Source organism: Lithobates pipiens, unplaced genomic scaffold (assembly GCF_037356315.1).
Source record: "Lithobates pipiens isolate NorthernLeopardFrog02 unplaced genomic scaffold, aLitPip1_a1.2 Scaffold_23, whole genome shotgun sequence".
NCBI lineage: Eukaryota > Metazoa > Chordata > Amphibia > Anura > Ranidae > Lithobates > Lithobates pipiens.
In genome coordinates, this window is record NW_027507785.1 from 114,170,455 (window position 1) to 114,192,727 (window position 22,273).

The 22,273-nt window shown below is 41.2% G+C and overlaps 1 protein-coding gene across 2 annotated transcripts in view; it reads right to left on the reverse strand.

The window, feature by feature from the left end:
- Positions 1–405: 405 nt before the first annotated feature.
- CDC42EP1 (CDC42 effector protein 1) overlaps positions 406–22,273 on the reverse strand; it is a 97,980-nt gene continuing 76,112 nt past the window's right edge. For both annotated transcript variants that reach the window (XM_077452239.1, XM_077452240.1), the window contains one exon: positions 406–12,103. In XM_077452239.1, coding sequence (XP_077308365.1) covers positions 11,550–12,103 — 554 coding nt within the window. In that variant the 3' untranslated portion in view covers positions 406–11,549. The remainder of the gene's footprint in view (positions 12,104–22,273) is intronic.

Consider the following 22,273-nt stretch of genomic DNA (forward strand, 5'->3'; position numbering starts at 1 on the left):
GTCTGGGAAAGAGTAGAGAGGTATTAGAGTCCATGTCAGTTTTATACTGCCGTCCGTGCCCCTGTTAGAGAGATCCACCATCTGTGTTTTTCCTGTTTATTGTTATAATCAAGAGGGAAAGTGAAAAAATAACTACCACATTTTGGGTTGACACCAGAACAGAGGTGAAACCTTCCAATGGAGATACTAGTTCTGGTGACGACCAGGGACCCCCTCACACTGGAGGGATTTCCTCTCACTTCCTGTTTTGGCATTGAGACAGGAAGTAAAGGAAAATCTACCAAATAGGAACACAGGTGGCATTAAAAAAGCCAGTCTTACCCTTCCCTGCTCTATCCAAAATGGGAAAAAGAGTTTTGCATTTAGTTCTACTCTAAACTTGAAATAAACCAGTGCAATACAATGTTTTAACAGGATAACATTTATTCTTGGTTAAAAGTAAAAATGATTGCTGTTTTGATATAAACAATAAGCAAGTAAATATTGCCCCCACCCCTCAAATACACATTTTTTGGTTCTGATATATTCAATTTTCATTGAAAGATGAATTAAAAAAAAAAACGATTTTAAGGCTTTTTCAACCAAAACCAACTTCTCACTTTGAATAAATGCCTGATGGCCTCATTGGCTTTCCATAACTCTTGAGGATCCCTGAGATGAGATCTACATATGTAAGTGCTGTGTTTGCCCCCACTATAGATATAATATATTCTACTGAACGTCAGGTTTCCAGATCTTGTATTATTTTCTCTATAAATTACTGTGGAGGTCCAGTCCAGGGTGAGGGACACCACAACAGAAAATCAGACAAGCTATGTTAAAACTGAATAGTTTGGCCCCTTTTACACAGACTTTCTGATCAGGTCACTTTTTTCCATGGACATGCAGTCAGGGGAGGCAGAAAAAAAATGTAAGAAAAAAGAAAATGGAGCTTTGAGGGTTGTAGCTCGACCCTAAATTTGGGGAGTAGGTTGCCTAAGTGCTACCCCACCACTGGTAATTTCTCCTATGACCTATGGTTCCAGAGATACGGGGCTCCATGCCTGTCAGAAGCTACATACAGAGTTGCCAGTTTAAATACAAGCTGGTATACTCTGTTTGCAGCAGACTGAGAGGATGAGCTCACAGTGCCTCTCCTCACTTCTTGTCAGAGGCACTGAGCTCAATGGACAGCTTGGAGTCTTAGACCAATGGTAAAGTACCATTAACCTCAGCTGTCCAATAAAAATGCTGCAGTGGAGGCACGCCTCTTACTGCAGTGTCATAGAAGGGGCATGTGTCTAAAAGACAAATGCACCCTTCCAGCCCAGCCCTCTTAACTACAAGCAAAAAACATGTGTTTATGTGTATACGATTTACCCACAATCCCATGTTTTTCTCACACAGTTAAGAGGGTGAAAGAGAATCTGCTGCTGTTGAAAAGGTACTGTTGTAGTCAAGCTAAATCATATATTATTATGCTATATGTTATAACATAATAATTTATTATTTATCTATTTACTGTGAAATTACTGGTTTGAAGTTATAACTTCACACTTCAGTAATTTGTCCATTAAAACACGTGCTTGACTACAGCTGAAAACATAGTAAATTACCATAAAAACAATATATAATAAAAATGTGTATATTACTTATGGTAATTAACCCCTTGCCACCCAGGCCTATTCTGACACTTCTCTCCAACATGTAAAAATCATTAGTTTTTTGCTAGAAAATTACTCAGACCCCCCAACATTATATATATTGTTTTAGCAGACACCCTAGGGAATAAAATGGTGGTCATTGCAACTTTTTATGTTACACGGTATTTGCGCGGCAATTTTTCAAAGCATTTTTTAGGGGAACAAAACTGTTTCATGAATAAATAAATAATAACAAAAAAAGCAATAACAATAACCCTATTTTTTTGTATAATGGGAAAGATGATGTTATGCCAAGTAAATAGATACCTAACATGTCACGCTCTAAAATTGCGCACATTCGTGGAATGGCGCCAAACTTCAGTACTTAAAAATCTCCATAGGCGACACAGATTACATGTTTAGAGTTACAGAGGAGGTTTAGTGCTAGAATTATTGCTCTCATTCCAACATTCGTGGCGTATGTAACTTGTGTGTATCTGACTCTGATACTAGCCAGTGTCTCACCAGCCACTGACCTCACCACACGTCCCTGCTTTTTTCATATAACTATATGGGCAAGTGGATGTAAATGGACTTGTAGCTTTTAAAATCTGCCAACCTCTAAGTTCTCCCTGTGTCCCTTCCTATTTTTCCAGACCTAAATGTGACAGATCAGAGATAGCCTTCTGTAAACGGACAAAGCCTTCTGTAAACGGACAAAGCCTTATGTAAACGACATTTAGCAGCCCAAAGATTCAACAGGAGTCCTGCCGTCATAATGCAGACAAAAAAATGGAACTAGTTTGAATGTCATAAAAGTGACATCTTTCCCGTTTTGCTCTGAGTGAGAAGGGGATCTGTTCACAGATCATCAGCTGAACAAAGTGGAGCGTGCCCGTGCGAAAGGACCTTTAAATGTGGCTGGACTTACACTCACATTTGGCTCTCTATGAAACAGAACTCAATTCTTGTTAGCTAAAGATACTAAAACTGGACATGCACGTTACAATCAGGCTAGATATGCCTCGTTTCCACTGAGCGGATCGGTTTGGTTTGGTTCAGTACAGTATGCTATTTTGTGTGCTTCCATTATGAAAGCGGCCCATACAACCGAACCATACCGCACCATTCTGGGTCCTGCTTCAGATGTGGGGCCATAGAAAATGGTACGGTACTGTTAATGTGGAGATACTGGCATCACACAATACAGTCCACTGATTTTTGGACAGAAAAAACGTCAAAACTCAATGCTCACATCAAAGGCATTTTTTCTAAACCCAGTATGACCCCTGGTGGTCCGACCTGCAGTGGAAACGCTCAACTGAATAGGCCGGACCATTCTAACCCTTCCAAACTGTACCGACCCAAACCGTTCTGCTCAGTGAAAACGAGGCAATAGTTGTTGATAAATCTAAGGTTGCGTGTACAGATAACATATAATACAATTGTAACATGTTTGTCAGGCATTAGTGTATAGACTAAGTGACATGTGACAATTCTAGACATGTGCAATTCGTACCGAATTCGTTTTTTTTAACAAATTTCAACAAATTAGAAATTTCGAAAATATCCAAAACCCGTTTAATGAATTTTTCCGAATATATGTAAATTCGAAAACTCCAAAATCTGAAATAATGACTAACTAACTTAACAATTACTAACTATTAAATTATAGATATTGGAATTCCTTTCAAATTTGGCTGTTAGTGAACATAACTAATATGGATTTATCCAAAGTTACGAATTAATCCGAAATAACGAATGCCGTATCTAAACGAATGGAACATAACAAATTAATAATAATAAATAACAATAATAATAATGAATACTTTTTATTATTATTATTTATTATTAATTGTTTTGGTTCCATTTCTTTAGATGCAGCATTCGTTATTTCGGATAATTCGTAACTTCAGATAAGTTTGTATTCTTTACATTCACTAACAGCCACATTTGAAAGGAAATTCCAATACCTATAATTTAATAGTTAGTTATTATTAGTTAGTTATTCTTTTGAATTTTCAGATTTTCTTTCTTATTTTCAAATTTATGAATTTTCAAATTTACGAATTGTGTTCATAACGAATGATCCGAAAAACGAAAAAAATAACAAAAAACACTGAAACAAAAACACATTTTTCGGCAGTGCACATGTCTAGTATAGATGCGTCATTATCATTTTTGTCCCAAAGCCTAAATAAAATTTCCTGTCTGAACCAAAATTCCAATGTCTTTTGCCATATAGAAATCTTAAGGCCCATTTCACACATGTGGACCGTTCATTTCATTAGTTCAGTCATGTTTTTTTAAAGAATAAAAGGATGACGTTTACATCAGTTTTTCATCAGTTTCCATTCATTTTTTCCTGTTTCTCATCAGTTTTTTTACCTCTACTACCAATGTCAAAAAAAGATGCAAAAACTGACCGTTTGTTTGTTTACATCCGTTTTTGACCCGTTCTGTTTTTTTAACTGAACAAAAACAGGGCTTTGATCTGTTTCGAAAAATGAATGTTGACAGATGTAAACTGATGTAAATGGATGATCATCCTTTTACATCCGTTTTTCCATAGAGATGCATTGATGTGCGTTTTAATCCGTCAACAGATGGATGAAAAATTGACAAATGGTCCGCAAGTGTAAAAGGGCCAAAAGCAAAATCAAACCCATCAATTTAACAGTTAAAAAAAACAGTTATATTCCCGACATGCTGGAAACGCTGTCACATTTGCTTGTGCTCTCAATCAAACTGTCAGGCCGCGTACACACGGGTGGACTGTTCGCCCAACTTAGTTTGTCAAACAATCCGACAAACAGTCCGCTCAAAATTTGCATGAGCGGACTTGACCACACACGATGAACGAACAGTCCGCTGAAACCGTGCGCGATGACGTGAACGGCACGTACGTCGGGACGAAAAATTCGACGTCCAATACACTGCAATGCAACCTTCGCCGTGTAAATCCTTTCTGAGCATGCGCGAAACTTAGTTTGTCGAACAAGCCTACACACGAGCGGACTGTCCGCTCAAACCAAGTTTCAGCGGACTGTCTTACGGGAATTCCGAAAAACTTTGTTCGTCAGACTGTCCGCTGAAACTGTCCGCTGAAGCCCACACACGAGCGGACTGTCCGCTGAAACACTGTTCAGCGGACAAAGTTGGGCGAACAGTCCGCCCGTGTGTACGCGGCCTCAAACTACCAAATGGCCAATGTTATAGATGATCACATGTGCAGCGTCATGGCAGTTATAGATCAAACAGAGGCTAAAATGCTTCTATTTTCTACTGTTTGATTTTAAAATATGCAAATGCTTTTTGTTACATATGCCGATAAAAACCTGAATATAGAATCCCAAAGTAGCAACCTTAAGACTGGAAAGTTCTGATATATTACATTTTTGTTCTTTGGTTTAAATTCACTTTAAGCTAATATTTCAAGATCCCTCCTAAAACCCAATAAATACTGTGATTGATGGGTCTTGCTGGAGTAAACACCATTGGTATGCTGCTATTAAAAGGACAGTAAAGCTGATATACAAATAAGGCTTAAATAAGAAGACAAAGGAAGAATAATATTTTTTAGGTGTTTAGTTGATCTCTTTGTTACCAGTCCCTCCAGCAATCTCAGTCATCACCTTGCGGCTCTTTCTATAGCTAAATGTCAGAATTAGGTGTCAACTCTACTGCATTCACTGAATATTACTCTGACATCCAGACTGACAGGAACAATAGCAGCAGATGCCAATTAACAAGGTAGCAAATGGAAGACCTCAGTTGACCTCTCACCCCTGTCAAAATGCAGGCCAGACAGTGTAGAAAAAGCTAAATAAGGGTGCATATATAAATATTTAAAGCATTTATAAATAAGTCTGTGCAGATCTAATAATTTTAGATATTATGATTCTTGCATAAGCTAAATCTGCCAGGTTGTCACTTTCTGTGATAGTAATACCTCACTGCTCTCTGTATACATAGGGGCCAGGGGGAGTGGTTGAGATGAATATGAGGGCTAAGCTACTGACTTTTGATAAAAAGTAAAATTTACATATCAGTAAAAGACAGTTTCGTTTTTAAAACTGCTCTCCATATTTTATTGAAGTATAAACAGTTCATTTGGGCCAGCTTGGTCAGTCTCCACTACATACAGTTTACTAAGTGGAGTTCTGGCAGCGGGACTTGCTTTCGAACTCCCGGAACAAAATTGTTTTGGGCTGAGCGCTGCTCGGCCATTCAGAAGAAGCTTTGTATTCAGAGATTTAGATGTCATTCACCTGCCTCTCCACCTCAGTAAATCAGAGCAGGCTTTGTATTCATACAAAAAATACAAAGCTTCCTGTGAATGGCTGAGCAGAGTTTCGTTCCAGGTGGAGGCAGAAAGGTGGGCGGATGAAGTCACAATCTCTGACTCAGCCAAACAGAGGAAGCTTTGTATTCATTCATAGAATGCAAAAGTTGTTCTGATTGGCTAAGCAGAGCTCAACCTAATTCTATATTGTTCTGAGAGTGGGATGAGGCATTCATGTCTAGCTGCAGGAACACAGTGGAGTAAACTGTATGTAACTGAGGCTACACACAGTTCATACAGTGCTGACAGCCACTGCATCTTTAGTGAAGTCATTAGTTTGTTTGGGCTTGAACAAGTCTGTGAAAAGCAATCTATAGTGACTCTTTTTTTATTTTTTTACAGACCAGCAAGGGAGCAGATGACTGGTGTTCTGAACGTGACACTGCTGCCTCCTGAATGCCTCTTTTTTTTGGTAGCCAAATGAGCTTTTTCATTGGGAATACCATGTCTTCCATGCCTAGCATTTGGCTTGTAATTGAGGCGGAGCCTTAATGACTTGAACCAGTAGTGGTACTGCCCACCAAATGTGACAGGAGGGCCACAGCATGAGTTTACCCACTGTATGGTTGCCTTTGCAGCTTAAAGAGTAATTGCACTTTTGTTGAGAAAAAAACAATCCCCTCTGGGTGGTAAATATACACTGCAGGGATTTTAACAAACGTTGTTGCAGATTCCTACCCGTTTCTGCTCTGAACAAAAAGCTGTTTGTATTTTTCTTGGATACTAATTCTGAATGGGAGACATTTTTTTTTTTAATCAGCTGATGCACTTGCAGTCCTCTAACGAGGAAACATTGCTTTTTCAGCACCCCTTTAGATTTGATTAAGCCTTTGGGAGAAAAAATACATTTTTGTTGCAGAGGAAGCCTAAAATATGACTTGTATCTTCATGTAGACTTATGGGAAAATTAGTGAGCCAATCACACAAGCAGAACATGACATTTTTGGTGTACAGAACACCTCCACGCTCCCATATTGCATTGAATTTTACAGACAATTACAGCACAGAAAATTAAAAAGGTAAGGCAATGATGAATAACATTCAATTACAATATGGCTTGTGTAGCAATTGTACATGAAATATCTTTTTTTTTACCTACTATTTTTATTTTTTTTTCAACATAAAAGTGGAGTTACCCTTTAAGCCTGCAAGTCCCCCAGCTGCAAGTGTAGAGGGTATTTCAGGGTATTTTACTGCACACCAGCTGTATGTTTTCTTCTATAATTATCATACGTATCATTCACATACTATCTATTGCTGGTACATTTTGTTTATCTGACAGATCAAATCTAAAATAAAATATCTATTAACCCTCTTAAAGCTGTCGTTAAATTTTCTTTCAAAAGTTTATAGAAAAATCAGAGCACTCTTCCTCGCCATCATTGAGCCATTAATTTAGTTCCAAAGCCCTTATATTTTCATCCAGACTAGTTATTAGAATGCAATCCCAGGCGTATTAAACAGGTTTCATTACAATTTGTACGATTTTTCCCTAACAAAAAACACATGTACAGAGATTACTTTGTTTGAGAAAAATTTTCAACATATGAACCGTTACTACTTGTAAAGAGATATGTCATTTTCACGTCACGTTGGTTGAAAACAAATGTCAATTTGAAAAAAGACCTTACGAAAATGTACAATTTCTAACAAAACTCTTCTGGTATATGGGCAGCTTAAAGCGGTATATTAAACCCAAAAGCAATCATTTATTAATCCCAAAAGCAATCATTTATTATTTTGCAGCTTACCAATTTTTAAGTGTGATGGCTGCATTTAATTTTCTTTTTTAGGCTTTCTTTCCTTTATTTTCACCTGGCAATCCTGCCACTAAGTCTGGTGCTATTCAACATCAACAGCGCAAGCTGTCTTACAATTGTAGCAGTTAGAGGGCCAACTATTTACCACTGGCAGGGGTGCTTACAAGAATATTATGTAAAACCTTTATTCCAAAAAGAAAAAATAACTTTGCTCTAACTGTTTAAAAAGTGTGAGCTGGAATTTGGCTAAAATTTGTTAGTGTATGTAAATCTGCTAGAAAATGTCCCCCCCAGACTGACAATGCTGCTGTCCAAAGGTGTCTCTGTTGCTCCTCTGTCCAGAGTGTAGGAAAATACAGGAGGAATGTTACTGGCCAGATCACCAGGTGAAAACAGGAAAAGAATCCTGAAAATGAAAACGAATGCGACCACAACATCTATTGATTGGTAAGCTGCAATGTAACACATTTTGGGTTTAATACTGCTTTAGTCTTGCAGACAGGAGGAACAAAGCGATGACTTTATCAGTAAGGTGATTCTTCTCCACTGTCAAATCGACAGGCCATATGTTGGTAAGTACACTGTGCTATTAAAGTGCAGCAAAGTGAGTTTAGAAACCTGGCTATGCTGCCAAAGATGTCTAGCACATAAGACTGTTATCAATACTGTATTTTCTGGCGTATAAGACTACCTTTTACACTTAAAAAGAATGCCCAAAAATCAGGGGTCGTCTTATACGCCGGGTATACAATGCTGCCCGATGGATGTCAGCACCCAAATGTCTGCTAATACTGTATGTGGCTTCAGCTACAAACAGTATACGCCGTTGAGCCAATACCGGCGAGCGATGTATTCTATTAATGAACATAGAGTACCCTGCTCGGATTGGCTTTGAGAGAGAGAGAGAGAGGCAAGAGCTGATGATGCTACAGCCTCTGCCAATCCAAGCAGGCGTTGTATTCATTAAAATAATACACCGCTCACCATACTTCCCTGGGTAAATCCATTCACTGATCTCCTACTACTATACATCCTGCTGTTTGCCTTTGAGGTCCCAGGCACCCAAGAGGGACCGGTAAATCTGGGACATATGACATATGAGGTTATTAAATGCATTTTGGTGGACAATTCCCATAGAATGTAACCCAAAAGTGGTATAGGTTTGGTTAGTGAAAAATTTGACTTTCCAGAGTTGTGGCATTCCACAGATCTGTTTGTGTTATTATTGTTTGATTTACTTTATGACATATCACAGCATGGCGGATGAGTAGTTGGCATTCTTGCTTTGTGTTTTTTAATGGTTCTAATGTTTTTTTTAAAATGGTGTTGCCTCAGAAGGGGGGTAGTCTTATACCACGAGTATTGCCCAAAACCTATGTTTTCACTTGAAAAATAGGGGGTCGTCTTATACGCCCAGTCGCCTTATACGCCGGCAAATACGGTATATCAAAATGTGCTCACCTCTATAAAACAAGTACAGTTTAATAAATACAGCAATGTTTTATAGAGTTACAAAGTATCATAAGTTGTAAGTCCTGTGGTCCAGCTAAGGCCCTTTGCACATTGGGTGAACTCTGCTTAGAGTCCGCCTGCTCGGCAGGGAATCTGCCCACTGATCTCCGCAGGAGGATGGCTTGTCCATGTCTGCTCCACTTATGCAGAAGGGATAAAGACACAGCCTGCTGACCTTTATGGGTGGTCAGATGTAAACGGACCGCCTGTCTGTTTACTCCCAACAGCCATCCGATCCCCAAAACAGATGGGGGACATATCCTCATTCGTCTGTTTTTAGTGGATAGGATTGGTTTTGGTGGTTGTCAATGGACACCTGTCAGTTGACACCCACCACTCCATAGAGGCAGTCCACCCGTGTATAAGGGGCCTAAGAAATGTATGTTGCAAAGAAATGATCATGATTTTCCACATACAGCAGCTGACCTAATGAGCATGAAGAATACCCATAATAACCTGTTCTTCATCAGGACTGTATCAAATTCACAGACACAGCCCTGTTTGCAGAGTGCTTGCCGATGTACTGATATTTTGTACTGATAGTTTTCTAATTGAGGATCATTGAATAAAAATCTAGAATTCATATTGTCTAGAATGTGCCAAAGTATACTTCTTTTTTGGATACTAAGACTGGGTTAAAGTGGTTCTAAATTCAACTATTAACCTTTACATCTAAATTGACCTTTACATACATTTTCTGCATTAAGGTAAAAAATGCTTTTCCTAGCCCCATCCCTAAACACCTGATGCCAGTAACCGTTCAAGTGTTGCCCCAGCAGCAGCACCGCTGGGTTTCTGGATCTTGCAGGAGACACTTCAGAGGGAGTCATAGGTTCCTGCTACTCTAACGCCTATGAGGATGGAGAGGGGGTGTGGATTACCGGTGCTTTGTGTTTCTATAGATGCACATAGCCTGGCTAAGGCACGTGCAGGAGGGGGACTGGCAGAAGGGAAGGGACCTTTCTGTGCACAGAACTGGTAAGTATACTTTTATTTATTTTAACAAAAAAACAACTTTTATATCACTCTAACAAAATACAAATCTCTTTACAGGTACGACAGCTCACATGTATGTATGAATTTCAGGTATGCATTTAGCTGTTAGTCTGCAGTTCAACTGTCAAAAACAAGCTCACATTGCTACCCAAAGAAGAGGATGTTTAACATTCACTGATAGGCATAGCGGATGAAAAGCCAATCATTTGAGGGTTTTGGCATTTCTGGTGGGATGCTCAGAGGACCTATAGATTTTAATATTTCTGGACCCAGTAAAAGTAGCAGAGAAATGAAAACATATCTAGTGCTACTTATTATGTCTTTCCACCATACCATATAAAGGTGCAGACATCGCTATGTGGTGAAAAAAAAACAACATAGTGTACATTAGCAGCTCCAATTAATGATACTGGACAACTTCTTTCACAATGTTCCTTAACCTTTAAGAAAAGTCCAATGGCAAATGTACTATGAACACAATATAGCTTTTAACTATACCGTTTTTTTCTCTCTTCTTTTTCTTTCAGCTCTACGTGTCTCAATATTACCTTCCTGATTTTGTAATGCTCATTGTCATCAGGGGTGCTGTCCTTATTTGTCAACCAAAGCCAAGATTTTCCACAAGTGGTTTCCTTTGTAATGTATAAATCATTTCTACTCCCACTCCTTCCCTTTTCAAGTGCAAAGCTTCTCTCTGTTACTAAGCAAGTGCACAATTAACAGTAAGAGAAGCAGTGCATTTTTTTACATTTTAGTGAGTGATCTGAAAATGTCTAGATGTGAACATTTCAAAGAAATCATGGCCAGAACACATCATATGAATATAACTAGAAGGTCATTTGCACCAGAACATTAATCATTTTGGACCGTGCAGGATAAAGATTATGGAAAATGGGATTAATATGGAACTTTCCACTGAGGCAATTGAAGGCAGTGCATTAAATTTTGCGTGACTGCAAATTCCACTGCTCAGAATATTATAAGAGGGATGCAATGTATGATGATAAATATAGAAGCCTAGTATTCCATGAATGCTTCAAAACTACCCAATATAAACATATGTGGTTAAAGTGGAGTGAAGAAAGGACACTTTACATTTCAAAGGAAGAGTCCATGCTCAAAATCATGTTAAATGGAAAAATATAATTTATAGAGTGTTCCTTTTATTTCAGAAAGGTTCTTTATTTTGAAGAATGTCTACATTTCTTTTTCAGAACCATCGGCATTCTCCAGAGACTCATAGTTCAGCAGTGACTCCCTCCTTCCTTGTTCTGATTCGGTAGCTTTTGAGAGGTTCCTTATTTTCAAGAACGTCTACATTTCAATTTCAGAACCATCACCATCACCATCTCCAGAGTCCCATAGATCAGCAGTGACTCCTCTGCTTCCTTGTTCTGATCCAGTGATTCCACTGTCTGTATCCATCTCCATATCCTCGGGTATGGTTGCTGGTTCCCAACATGCAAGACCTTTAGGTTCTTGGACCTGGATATCACAATATGATTGGTTTACCTCCATTGTGCCAATGTTAGTAGCTATGTTAAGATGAAACGGGTCATCATTGGTTGTTGGTATGAATGGATCACTGAAGCCACTGGCACCCTCAGTTTTCTTGGGAGTATCACAGAAGCTAATCCCTTCCAGGATCTCGGTAAGCGAAGGTCCGAAGTCCATAACCAAGGACTGCATGGAGTCACAGTGCCACAGACTGCTAGAAAGCTCCACAGGAACAGTACAGACACTGACATCCTCTCTATCTGGTAGCCCAGAGCTAGCCCAGTCATCATCTGGTTTCTGAGAGCTGGTGTCCTCCGACTGATCCTCAGAGCTAGAGAGTCGAGGCATGGTGTAGTATCCAGATTTCAGACCTGAAAATATAAACAGATCCTGTTATCATTTGTATTATAATTAAAGTTTAATACAGAGTCTTTTAATTGCTGAATTCCACGCAGATACAAATAAATGCAGCTCTACTCATTAAAGTACATTTCTAAAATATATGAAAATTTTCCATGTTTTATCCCTTTAGATCCCCTGTATTCACAGAAAAAATACCCCTTGATCTACTAGAAATGCCCTCAGATCCCAAGTCCTGTTGGGGACTGACAACAGCAGAATTTTTGTGAACTGAGTGGTTTCAGCCCTCCACAACTACTAAATCCCTCCCCACTCCCCTTATTCTTACAACCTGGGGACTAATTGTCTAGGATAACAACTTGGAGGGCTAATTCGACTCTGTAAGGTAACACAGGTAGTGTGAATGGGGCATGGGATAGCTTTGAATCTCTAACATATTCAAAAAGTATTTTTTGGGCTTATTGAGCTCATATATACAACACTTTCAATAGTATATATAACAGACCAAAGTTAAGAAAATAAGTAAAGTTCATTGTTAGGATTTTCATAAATTCTAATAGATTGGTCAATGTGTTTTTTAAATTAAATTATTGTGGTTCTATAAATATCATTATATCATTAAAGAAGAAGTCTCACTAGTAGTTAATAAAACTTGTTAAATCCACCCCCCAAGGGACCCTGTGCACATAGCACTTGTTACCATTAAAACTGATGCTGTGGATCATAAGCAGTGTTGTAGGATAGATGGCCCCTTCCCCTGCCCAAAACTCTGGACAAAGGAGATGGGTTTCTGACTGACTGCACAGAGGAGAGGAGGCAGGGGAGACATAGAGCACACAGAACTTAAACAACTCTCACTGCCTCTAAGTGCTGCATGTAAAATTAATAATACAATTTTACTGGGAGTCTGATATTATTGAATTGAAGTGCCACCCTTGAGTAGGGGTAGGGTGAATTTACAATACATATTAGTGAAAAAAATATAAATACAAATAAAAAGAAAGAAAACATGAACACCCAATGGTATACTCTCTGAATGAATTTATTGAATAAAACAGCAAAGCGGTGTGCATGTGGAACAATGTGGCCGTCTCCATAAAGTGCAGTATCCCTCTAAAACACAGTCACTCTCTAAATTGCAGGGCCCAACCCACGTCTAAAACAATGCCCCCCGCCCCCAAAAAAGGTTAATGAAAACCCCCCTCACTAATACCTAGCCCCCAATGATCTTACCTAAAACCTCCCCTAGGAGCTGGGACAGCACGGCTGCAACCACTACCACGGCACAGCCTCCCCAGATGTTACCCTTATATATTGCACCTGCACTCAACCACTTGGCCAGCTGAATGGAGAACCACATCTATGAATCCCCGGAGAGCTCTATACCCTAAACCTTAGTGGGCGGATGTGGTGAGCACCTCCATACTAGGTCTCCAAGGGAAAGGACAATCCACAATGTGCATGATTGTTCCCATGTAGACAATGTGGACCTTCCCAGAATATGGGTAACCGAGGAAGTTCAAGCCTTGAGTATATGCCGCAATTGGGACTCAAATGTCAACGCACTGCTTTTTTGGGCAACTCGATCCACACACTTGGCTAATCAACACTGATGTTTAAACATGTAGCTCTTCAAGTCACACAGTCAGTAGAAAACTGAAAATCACAGTGAGTAGAATACTTGTGTAATGAGCATGTTATATTGCATCCAATCCAGCCAGTACATAGCTAGGTCCCAGCACACCGGGTACCTCAGATGTTTCTGCTGATATGGTCTGCAGTTGCTAAGAGTACTCACAGTCCCTATTCCTCCGATAAGGGCTTGGTGTAGATTGGAGTTCTCCAGTCCCAGAATCGTGTATCTGCTGACTTTGTGGTAACAGCGCAGTGCTGTGTATTTAAACAGCTTATGCAGTGCAGCTGGCTCCTCTTGCAGTTACAAAGAGTACTTACAGTCCCACTTCCTCCAATAAGAGCTTGATGTAGATTGGAGTCTTCCAGTCCCAGAATCGTGATTTGCTGGCTGGGTAGCAGTGACAGCGCAGTGTTGTATGTTTAAACAGCTGATGCAGTGCAGCTGACTCCTCTCTGGGTGCCAATTAGACACATTTGCCATGATATTGCACACTCCCATTAAGGAAGGAGGATATGTCCAGCATGTCAACCATTACAGCCTTGAAAAGCCTTTGAAAGGTAACAGCAGGGTGGATCAGAGTTGTAGCCAGGTGGGGGAGAGATAATCAAGAGTTTCCACACCACTGGACAGATTACAAGTCACTAAGTTTCACTGAGGATCTCCATGACCAACTTATGGCCAAGATGGGCGGTGCTGCGGGGGATGTGGGGAGAGCCTTCTGTTTCTAGGTCTGGTCTATCAACATATGTTTTGTTCCGCTCCCCGCAACTTCGTCAGGATATCTGAGAGGCAGAGCAGAGAGTGGTGACTGACAGTCACTGCTCTCCACTCTGAAGAGACTGAGCAATCAGAAGTTATATGATCGCTCAGTTCTCAGTCTCTGAGCTGATGTGGGACAGATGTAGCATCACACCAATGTTTCAGCATAGAGGTCAGTATGTGTGTTTTTTTTATTAATCATCTATAATGCCCTTTAAAGCTGAAGTTTGAGCAGCTGTCTTCTGGTGCTATGAAGGTTAACAGCAGCAGCAACTACTGAGAAAAGTTGTGAAACCCGGCTCCTTCTGTTCTCTCTGCCATTCACAGAAATTCTGTAAAAGGAGGAGGAGCAGTTTAATAACAAGACATTTTCTATCTATACACAGAACATAATGCATTGTGGGAGTTTAGTATTATCAGTTCTGTAAAACAGCAGAAGGGGCAGGCAGGTGGTGCAACTTTTTTCATTAGCAGCTCCTACTGTTAACTGTCACAACGCTGGACATCAGCCACTCGGGGCAGTATCTGGCAGCTTTTAGGAAGACACTGAGGGGTGTTTTTTTAACATATTTGGCCACCTGATGGTAATGGGATTGTCATGAATCTGCAGTAATACTTTCATGCCCTGTCTGTCTGCTTACCTCTGTTCTGTTTATCAGCCTTAGGGCCTACACTCTCACACCTACATGGTTAACTAAGCTTCCCTCTACAGGATACACTTAGCCTCTACAGGATACACTATTTAACACCGTGCTCTCCAAGCCTGCTTTGCCTGAGCAATATTGTGTGTGTGGCTTCCTGTGTGCTTCTTGCCATGTGTTCTAAGCCTGATTCTGTTTACCATCCTTGGCTTGTTCTTGGCTATCCTTGTCTGCTTCATACCCTAACCTTTGGCGTGTACTTTGACTATCCCTGTCTGCTTGTTGCCCTGACATTTTGGCTTGTTTCCTGACTATCCCTTGTTGTCCCATTCTGCTGCTTCCTCTCTATCTTTCAGTAGCCTACCGTGAGCATGAGCTGGGAGACCCTGGGGGGCCACAACTGGGAGCCAGTTGCAGCGAAGTCCATTTCCACCATTAGTGGCCATGGTGAACACCTGCTGGATCTTAGACTCTACGTCCTGGGGAATCTCATGCTCTACCTCCCAAAAAATGTTTTTTTGATAGATGGAACTACCAGTTAAACCATCTAGTTTAGCCTTTAATTCTAACTAAAATGTCTAAATACAAAGACACATTGGCGGCACAGTGGTGTAGTGTTTAGCACTCTCACCTAGCAGTAAAAGGGTCGCTGGTTTGAATCCCAACCATGACACTACCTGCCTGGAGTTTGCATGTTCTCCCTGTGCCTGTGTGGGTTTCCTCCGGGTACTCCGGTTTCCTCCCATACTCCAAAGACATGCAGGTAGGTTAATTGGCTTCTGTCCCAAATTGGCCCTAGTACGTGAATGGGGACCTTGTATTGTTGGATCCTTGAGGGTAGGGACTGATGTGAGTGAGCAATGTACAGGGATAGGGACAATTGTAGACACTCACTCAGGTTGAACTGGATGGACTGGTGTCCTTATTCAACCTTATTAACTATGTAACTATATGTGTATTCTCATTAGATAATTTTTTTTCCAGATCTGTGCAGTAATTCAGCATGAAACTCAAGCTTTGTTCAGAAGTTCCCTTTAATAAAGAACAGTCACTGCTGCTCTCTCATCTTGCACATTGTGACTGGTCTTGTATCTGCCCTCTTTTGAAGTTCTTTGCAGGCAGCCATGGTGCAGGGAGCTTGCTGACCGCTCCCACAGCACGGTGCAGCACCACTACTTTTCAAGGTAATATCTCAGTGTGTAAAGGCATGTGTCACACATAACGTGGATGGTTATCATTTGTGACTACTGAGAAAAATATTTAAATGAAGGTTTTTGTGCCTGGAGTCCAGCTTTAAGCCCTTCCTCCTCTTAAGCACAGACCCATTCATTCAGTAGTCCACTACCAAAATCTTAGCAGTCAATGAAGGCTCTTCCCTGAGATTGTTAAATAATAGAGGGGGCAGGGCTGATGCCAGAGGACTTAGCCTAATGATGGCAGAAGTTAAAGTGTTACTAAACCCTATTTTTTTTTACATTAAAATAACAAACATGTTAAACGTACCTGCTCAGTGCAGTGGTTTTGCACAGAGCAGCCTAGATTCTCCTCCTGTGCGTCCCATGCTGGTGCTCCTGGCTTCTTCCTCTTTCCAAGTGCCCCCTGGGTTGCAAGCAGCTTGCTGTAGGGGCACCCAAGCAGGCATGGTCCCGAGCCATAGCTCTGTGTGTCCATTCACACACGGAGTCAGGGCTTGGCCCTACCGCCTCTGTCTCATGATTGGCTTACTGTCTGTGATTGACAGCAGTGGGAGCCAATGGCTTATGCTCCCGCCAAAAGCCAATCAGAAGTGCAAGTCCCTGAACAGACAAGGTTCTCGTGGACTTTTCTGGATCAAGAGGGGGCACAGGCAAGTATTAAGGGGAGCCGGGGGAAGGCTGCTGCACACAGGTTTTTTACCTTCATGCATAAAATGTATGGAGGTAAAAAAAAAAAAAACCTTGTGCCACTTTAAGTTCCTGTATGTGTCTTGGGCCTGGAATCCTAGGGCACCAGAAGGACACAGAAATCAACCTGAAATGTAACGTAGCTATTAGTACAAGGTGCCTGCACTTCAGCAGCTTGGTAAATTGGACAATGCTTAGAACCTGAAAGGTTGATTTTAATTAATGCTAAATAAATTTCTAAGAGACAAGTGCTATAAAATCACCTCTAAAGTCAGTCTAAACTCATGTCTTGGTCTAACGCCTAAACCCAGAATGTGAGCCTCTAGAGAGTGTTTCATTCCAACTAATTGCTGATGTGGGTTATTCATCTTAAATATGCCATCTATATGGACAATGGCATTTGCTTTACATAAATAGCATTTATAGCTTAGGCATTCGTTGAACTTTTCTGCCAGCAGGTGGAAGCTCCTCACTGCCAGAAGAGAGGAGGATCTTTGCAGGTTTCAAAATGTTCCAGCCTTAGGTGGCAGTGGGTATGTTGAGTAGTTAGGTCACGCTGTGTGGAGCCCTTATGTATCAGTTAGGGAAGGAAACTCAGCTCTTGGAATAGCAGAGCAGGAGTCATCTCAGACTATTATAGTTCCATAAACCTTCAGATTCTTCTCTGATACTCCCATCAGACATTTTCCAATAAACTGAAATGGAAATATCACTTTCTACAGTTTTTCTATGCAGTCAAATGACCACAAAGCTCCAGCTCGATCCTCTTTTTCTGTGGCCGGTGATGGATGATCTCTCTCCCAGCTGACCATGCCGTTAACAATATGGATGCCAGTGGGATGATGTCATTGCTCTATGGCAGTGGTTGTCAATTTATGAGCTAAAATGTGGCCACTTACATCACCAGGGGGCCGCACATAATGTTCAATATGTGTAATGTTTGAGAAGAAACTGCAAATCTAAGGAAATGAGGGTCAGAGAGTGTGGACATTATGGGATTATAAAATGGTGACCAGTGGGGCAATATTTTAGGAGCATTGTTGACTTCCACAGGACATACAAACTATCCAGAGCTTTGTGGTCACATGCCTACATAGAAAAACATATAAAAAAGGGATTCACATGGCGATTTATAAGACATTGACTGACATTTAAAGCAGAACTTTACTCTAAATAAACAGTACCTATTTGTAATCCTTATGCTGCTAACATTAGTAAATGGATAGGAAGGTACTGTATATTATATTTACTTGTTAATATGTTTTTGTTTTTTACATTTATTCAGTTGCTTCCTGGTTTCTAGCCTAGGCCAAAATGATGTCATACATCCCAGGAATCTCCATTGGCATTTGTTTTTTTTTCATCTGGAGGAGGGGAGGAGGGGTTCTCTCACCTATGCACACTTTCATGTCTGCTGGAGCTAAAAATGTATTAAATAGTGTTTTTAGTTGTGGTGCTCAGATACAGTTTAGTTCTGCTTCATCAGGTAGCTTATTATGTAGCTTTTCCTTCTACTTATACTCTAGGTTCAATATTTTTTAAATAAAAAAAAAAACTGGCTATTTAAAATATAAGACCCAATTCACAGTCAAGAGACCAGAATAAAGATCCTTTAAATAAATGACAGTTATTGTTAGCTGAGTTTAATGAGATTTGAGAATTACAGTCACATTGCTTAAAATAAACATCCTTATCTTTGTAGTAAAGTTTTGTAAACTGAGCCTACGCTATGCCTACAGTTGTTGTTCTTCATGACCCATCAGTTACAGGGTCCAAACTGCTCTTTACACCACATCAATAAATATTTGAGGTCTGCATTAACAGAATAACATGGCCTGACCTAAATTCAGCCAAAAAAAAAAACCAAAGGTAGCTACATATAATCCAAAAATGTATCTACAAACAAATTTATAGTACAAACCTTAAAGTGATTGTAACATCAGAAGTTTTTTTTTTATCCTAATGCATTCTATGTGTGTGGATGTGACGAAGCAGCTTGCCTAAGCTCCGTCTGTCCTGCTCCTATCCTGGCTTGATCCTGCTGACCCGATCGCTCCTGTGGGAACCCATCAGCCTTACCCTTCTGAGACCCCTGGGAACATCCGAGGATGGTTAAATACAGCCCGCACTGGAGGAAATCACCAAATTCCGTCCGCTGCTCTCCCTGTGTAAACCACAGCAAAATGGCGCCAGCTAGCCTCATGGACGAGATCACAGCAAGCCCTCCTCTTCATCCACAGCAGTGCAACACAAATCGGGGAAGGGTGAGTCACAAACCCCCACTGCTTCTAGCCCTGATGATCCCCTGCTGTTCTCACAGCCTGAGGACACAGCTCCTCTCTCCCTCAGTGTTGACCATGCTGACACCTGCAGAACCCACACAGATCATGGAGGCTATTGAGTACAGCCACACTTCCCTTACTGCTCAGATAGACTCTATCAGATCAGATCTATGCTTCCTGAAACCAGAATGACACCCGTCCTTTACAGGCCTCTGTAATTATGCCAAACTTAAGAATATACCACTGATAAGTTAACAGATATGGAGGACCGCCTGAGGCATAATAATCTGCGTTTTATTGGGCTTTCTGGAGGGTTCAGAGGGCATGGCCCCTGAGGCTTTTATGAAGCAGTGGCTGATATCCACATTTGACACCTCCACCTTCTCTCCACTATTAGCCATAGAACGAGCACATAGAGTTCCCCTATGCCCTTTACCTATTGGGGCACTGCCACGTGCCATGCTCATCAAACTACTACACTTCAGAGACAGAGAAGCATTTCTTAGGCTGCCCGAACAAAGGGCCATATATTCTTCAATGGCAATTGAATTACTATCTGCCCTGATTTCTCAGTGACTACGCAGAAACAGAGGGCTACTTTCCTGGCAATCAAAAGGAGACTGCGAGACCCCCAACTACCCTATAGCATGCTATATCCTGCACAACTGAGGATCATCATCAGCAGCCCACTGGTTGGATAACTTGGGACCTCCCGATCAGTGACGCCAGCAACAGAGATCCCCTCCTTGCTGACCTATTATTCACTGAGAACGCTCATCCATTCATCCAAGTGCCTGATGAACCATTACTTTCTGCTGCCATCCACTAACCAGACATGACTACTCCTGGATAACAGTCGCAATAATTTTCTTGCTATTATGCTACTGAGGTAAATGTCATACCCTGTAGGGCCCGGGTCATCTACCATAATTTACCCTGTGGGCACAGATAGAGCACAACTGTTGTAAACTCTATCGCCACCCACCGCGGTTTGTTGATTACGGGACTACACCGTGTCCCCTATGCTCTATGGTTTTGTTTTTGGGATCAAAGCCCCCAAGTGTTTGGGGTTGGGGGCCGGGAGGGCTAGGGATGCTTCTCTCATTTTTGGGACCTGTTCCTCCCTTTTCTATTATTTTCTGTGTCTTTTTTTCTCCATGGTTTTTGGCAGGATCAACCACCATGGTATCCAGTCTACAGCTGTAAGAGAACTGCTACTCCTGCTCATCTATGCAGTGTTTTCAGTGACTCATGGTAGTTGGGCCACAGGTTTATAACATATGGCTAGCTTCACTGCAATGCAGGAAATATTCTTCTTTATGGTATATGTTGTATGATTATGGCTAAACTACGTGTGATCTCATGGAATGTTAGGGAGCTTAACTCCAAGATTAAACGTTCACTGGCACGACAAAACCCACGTGTGATCTCAAGAGGGTGAAAATAGCTTACACCCTATACTCCACGTATTCCGCGTACTCTAGGGGCACTTCTATCTTCATAGATAAATCAGCTCCTGTTACTATTAAGCATATTAAGATAGACTCGGTGGCTGCTACATAATTGTGGTATTAGAACTCCTTTGTAAACCATATACAGTGACTAGCCCTTATACCCCACCACCCTTTACTAAACAATTCTTTAATCATGTACTCACTGCCATCCTAGCAATTACAGAATACCCTTTATTGATAGCTGGAGATTATAATACGGTCCTTGACAACTCTCTTGACAGATTTCGATGCTCTACTGTTCCCCCCACTCCCCTAGGCACTTATCTGACCCAATATGACCTAGTAGAGGCCTGGAGGGGGAATCATGCGGATGGGAGGGAATATTCCTGTCAATCTGATTCTCATGGTACATTGTCATGTATTGATTTATGTCTGCTATCTTCTGATTTTCTTGGCATGGTGAGTGATGTGAGATAACTCCCTATGATGGAGTCTGATCATTCTCCTCTCTTGATGGACCTGGCTCTGGGAGTATCTCCCACCCTTTGGGTGTGGCGGCTGAGCCCGCTATGGCTAGTGGACCAGGCTGTCACAGATCGGGGATATGAGTTTCCACTGAGCCACCAATGCACAAAGTGCGTCCATCCTTGTGGTCTGGGATGCCTTCAAGGATACCATGCGTGGCTCATTTGCTGCGGCCATAGGGTGGGCTTGCATGGCGTCTCAGTCCAGACTGGCAGATGTGGAAGGGGAGCTTCAAGTGGCAGAGGAGGCCTATTCCGCATCCCCTGCACCCGAGAAACACACTGTCTGGTGACATAAGGCCAGGGAGTTAGAAATAGTGCTACTTGAACTAACCCAGAAAAAACTGATATATCAAAATCAGCCACTCTTTGAATTTGGTGACAAAAACAGTCGCCTCCTAGCTTACCTTTCTAGGCCTGACTATCAGCCATGCACCATCCCCAGAATTAGGAACTTAGAGGGCATAATAGTGGAACAAACAAAGGAAGTAGCGGAGGCTTTGGTTACATTTTACTCCACTCTATATTCCACTAGGACCCACTCTGCTATTGTGGAACTAGACGATTATTTGCAGGATATCTCCCTTCCAAAATTGCTGGATTCTAGGGTTTCATTGCTAGATGCCCCCTTAACGACAGATGAAATAGGCCATCCAGTCATTTGCTACAAATAAGACACCAGGGTTGGACGGATTTCCCATAGAATGGTATATGCAATATAAGCTACTGATTCCACATCTACTCAGGGTATACAACTATGCCCTGAAGACAGGACAGCTACAGCTACAGCTTTCTATGTCTGAGGCGCTGATTGTTCTTATCCCCAAACCTCACAAGGACCATTTTCTCTGTGAATCATATCGACCAATCTCCCTAATTAACTCGGATATGAAAATTCAGTGATTTAGGGGGCTGGAAGAGGATGCCGTATGTGTTAGGGGCCACTTTGGGAGCAGAGAGGATTTGTGCTAGAAGGGGGGTTGAATATAAAATTAGACCCCC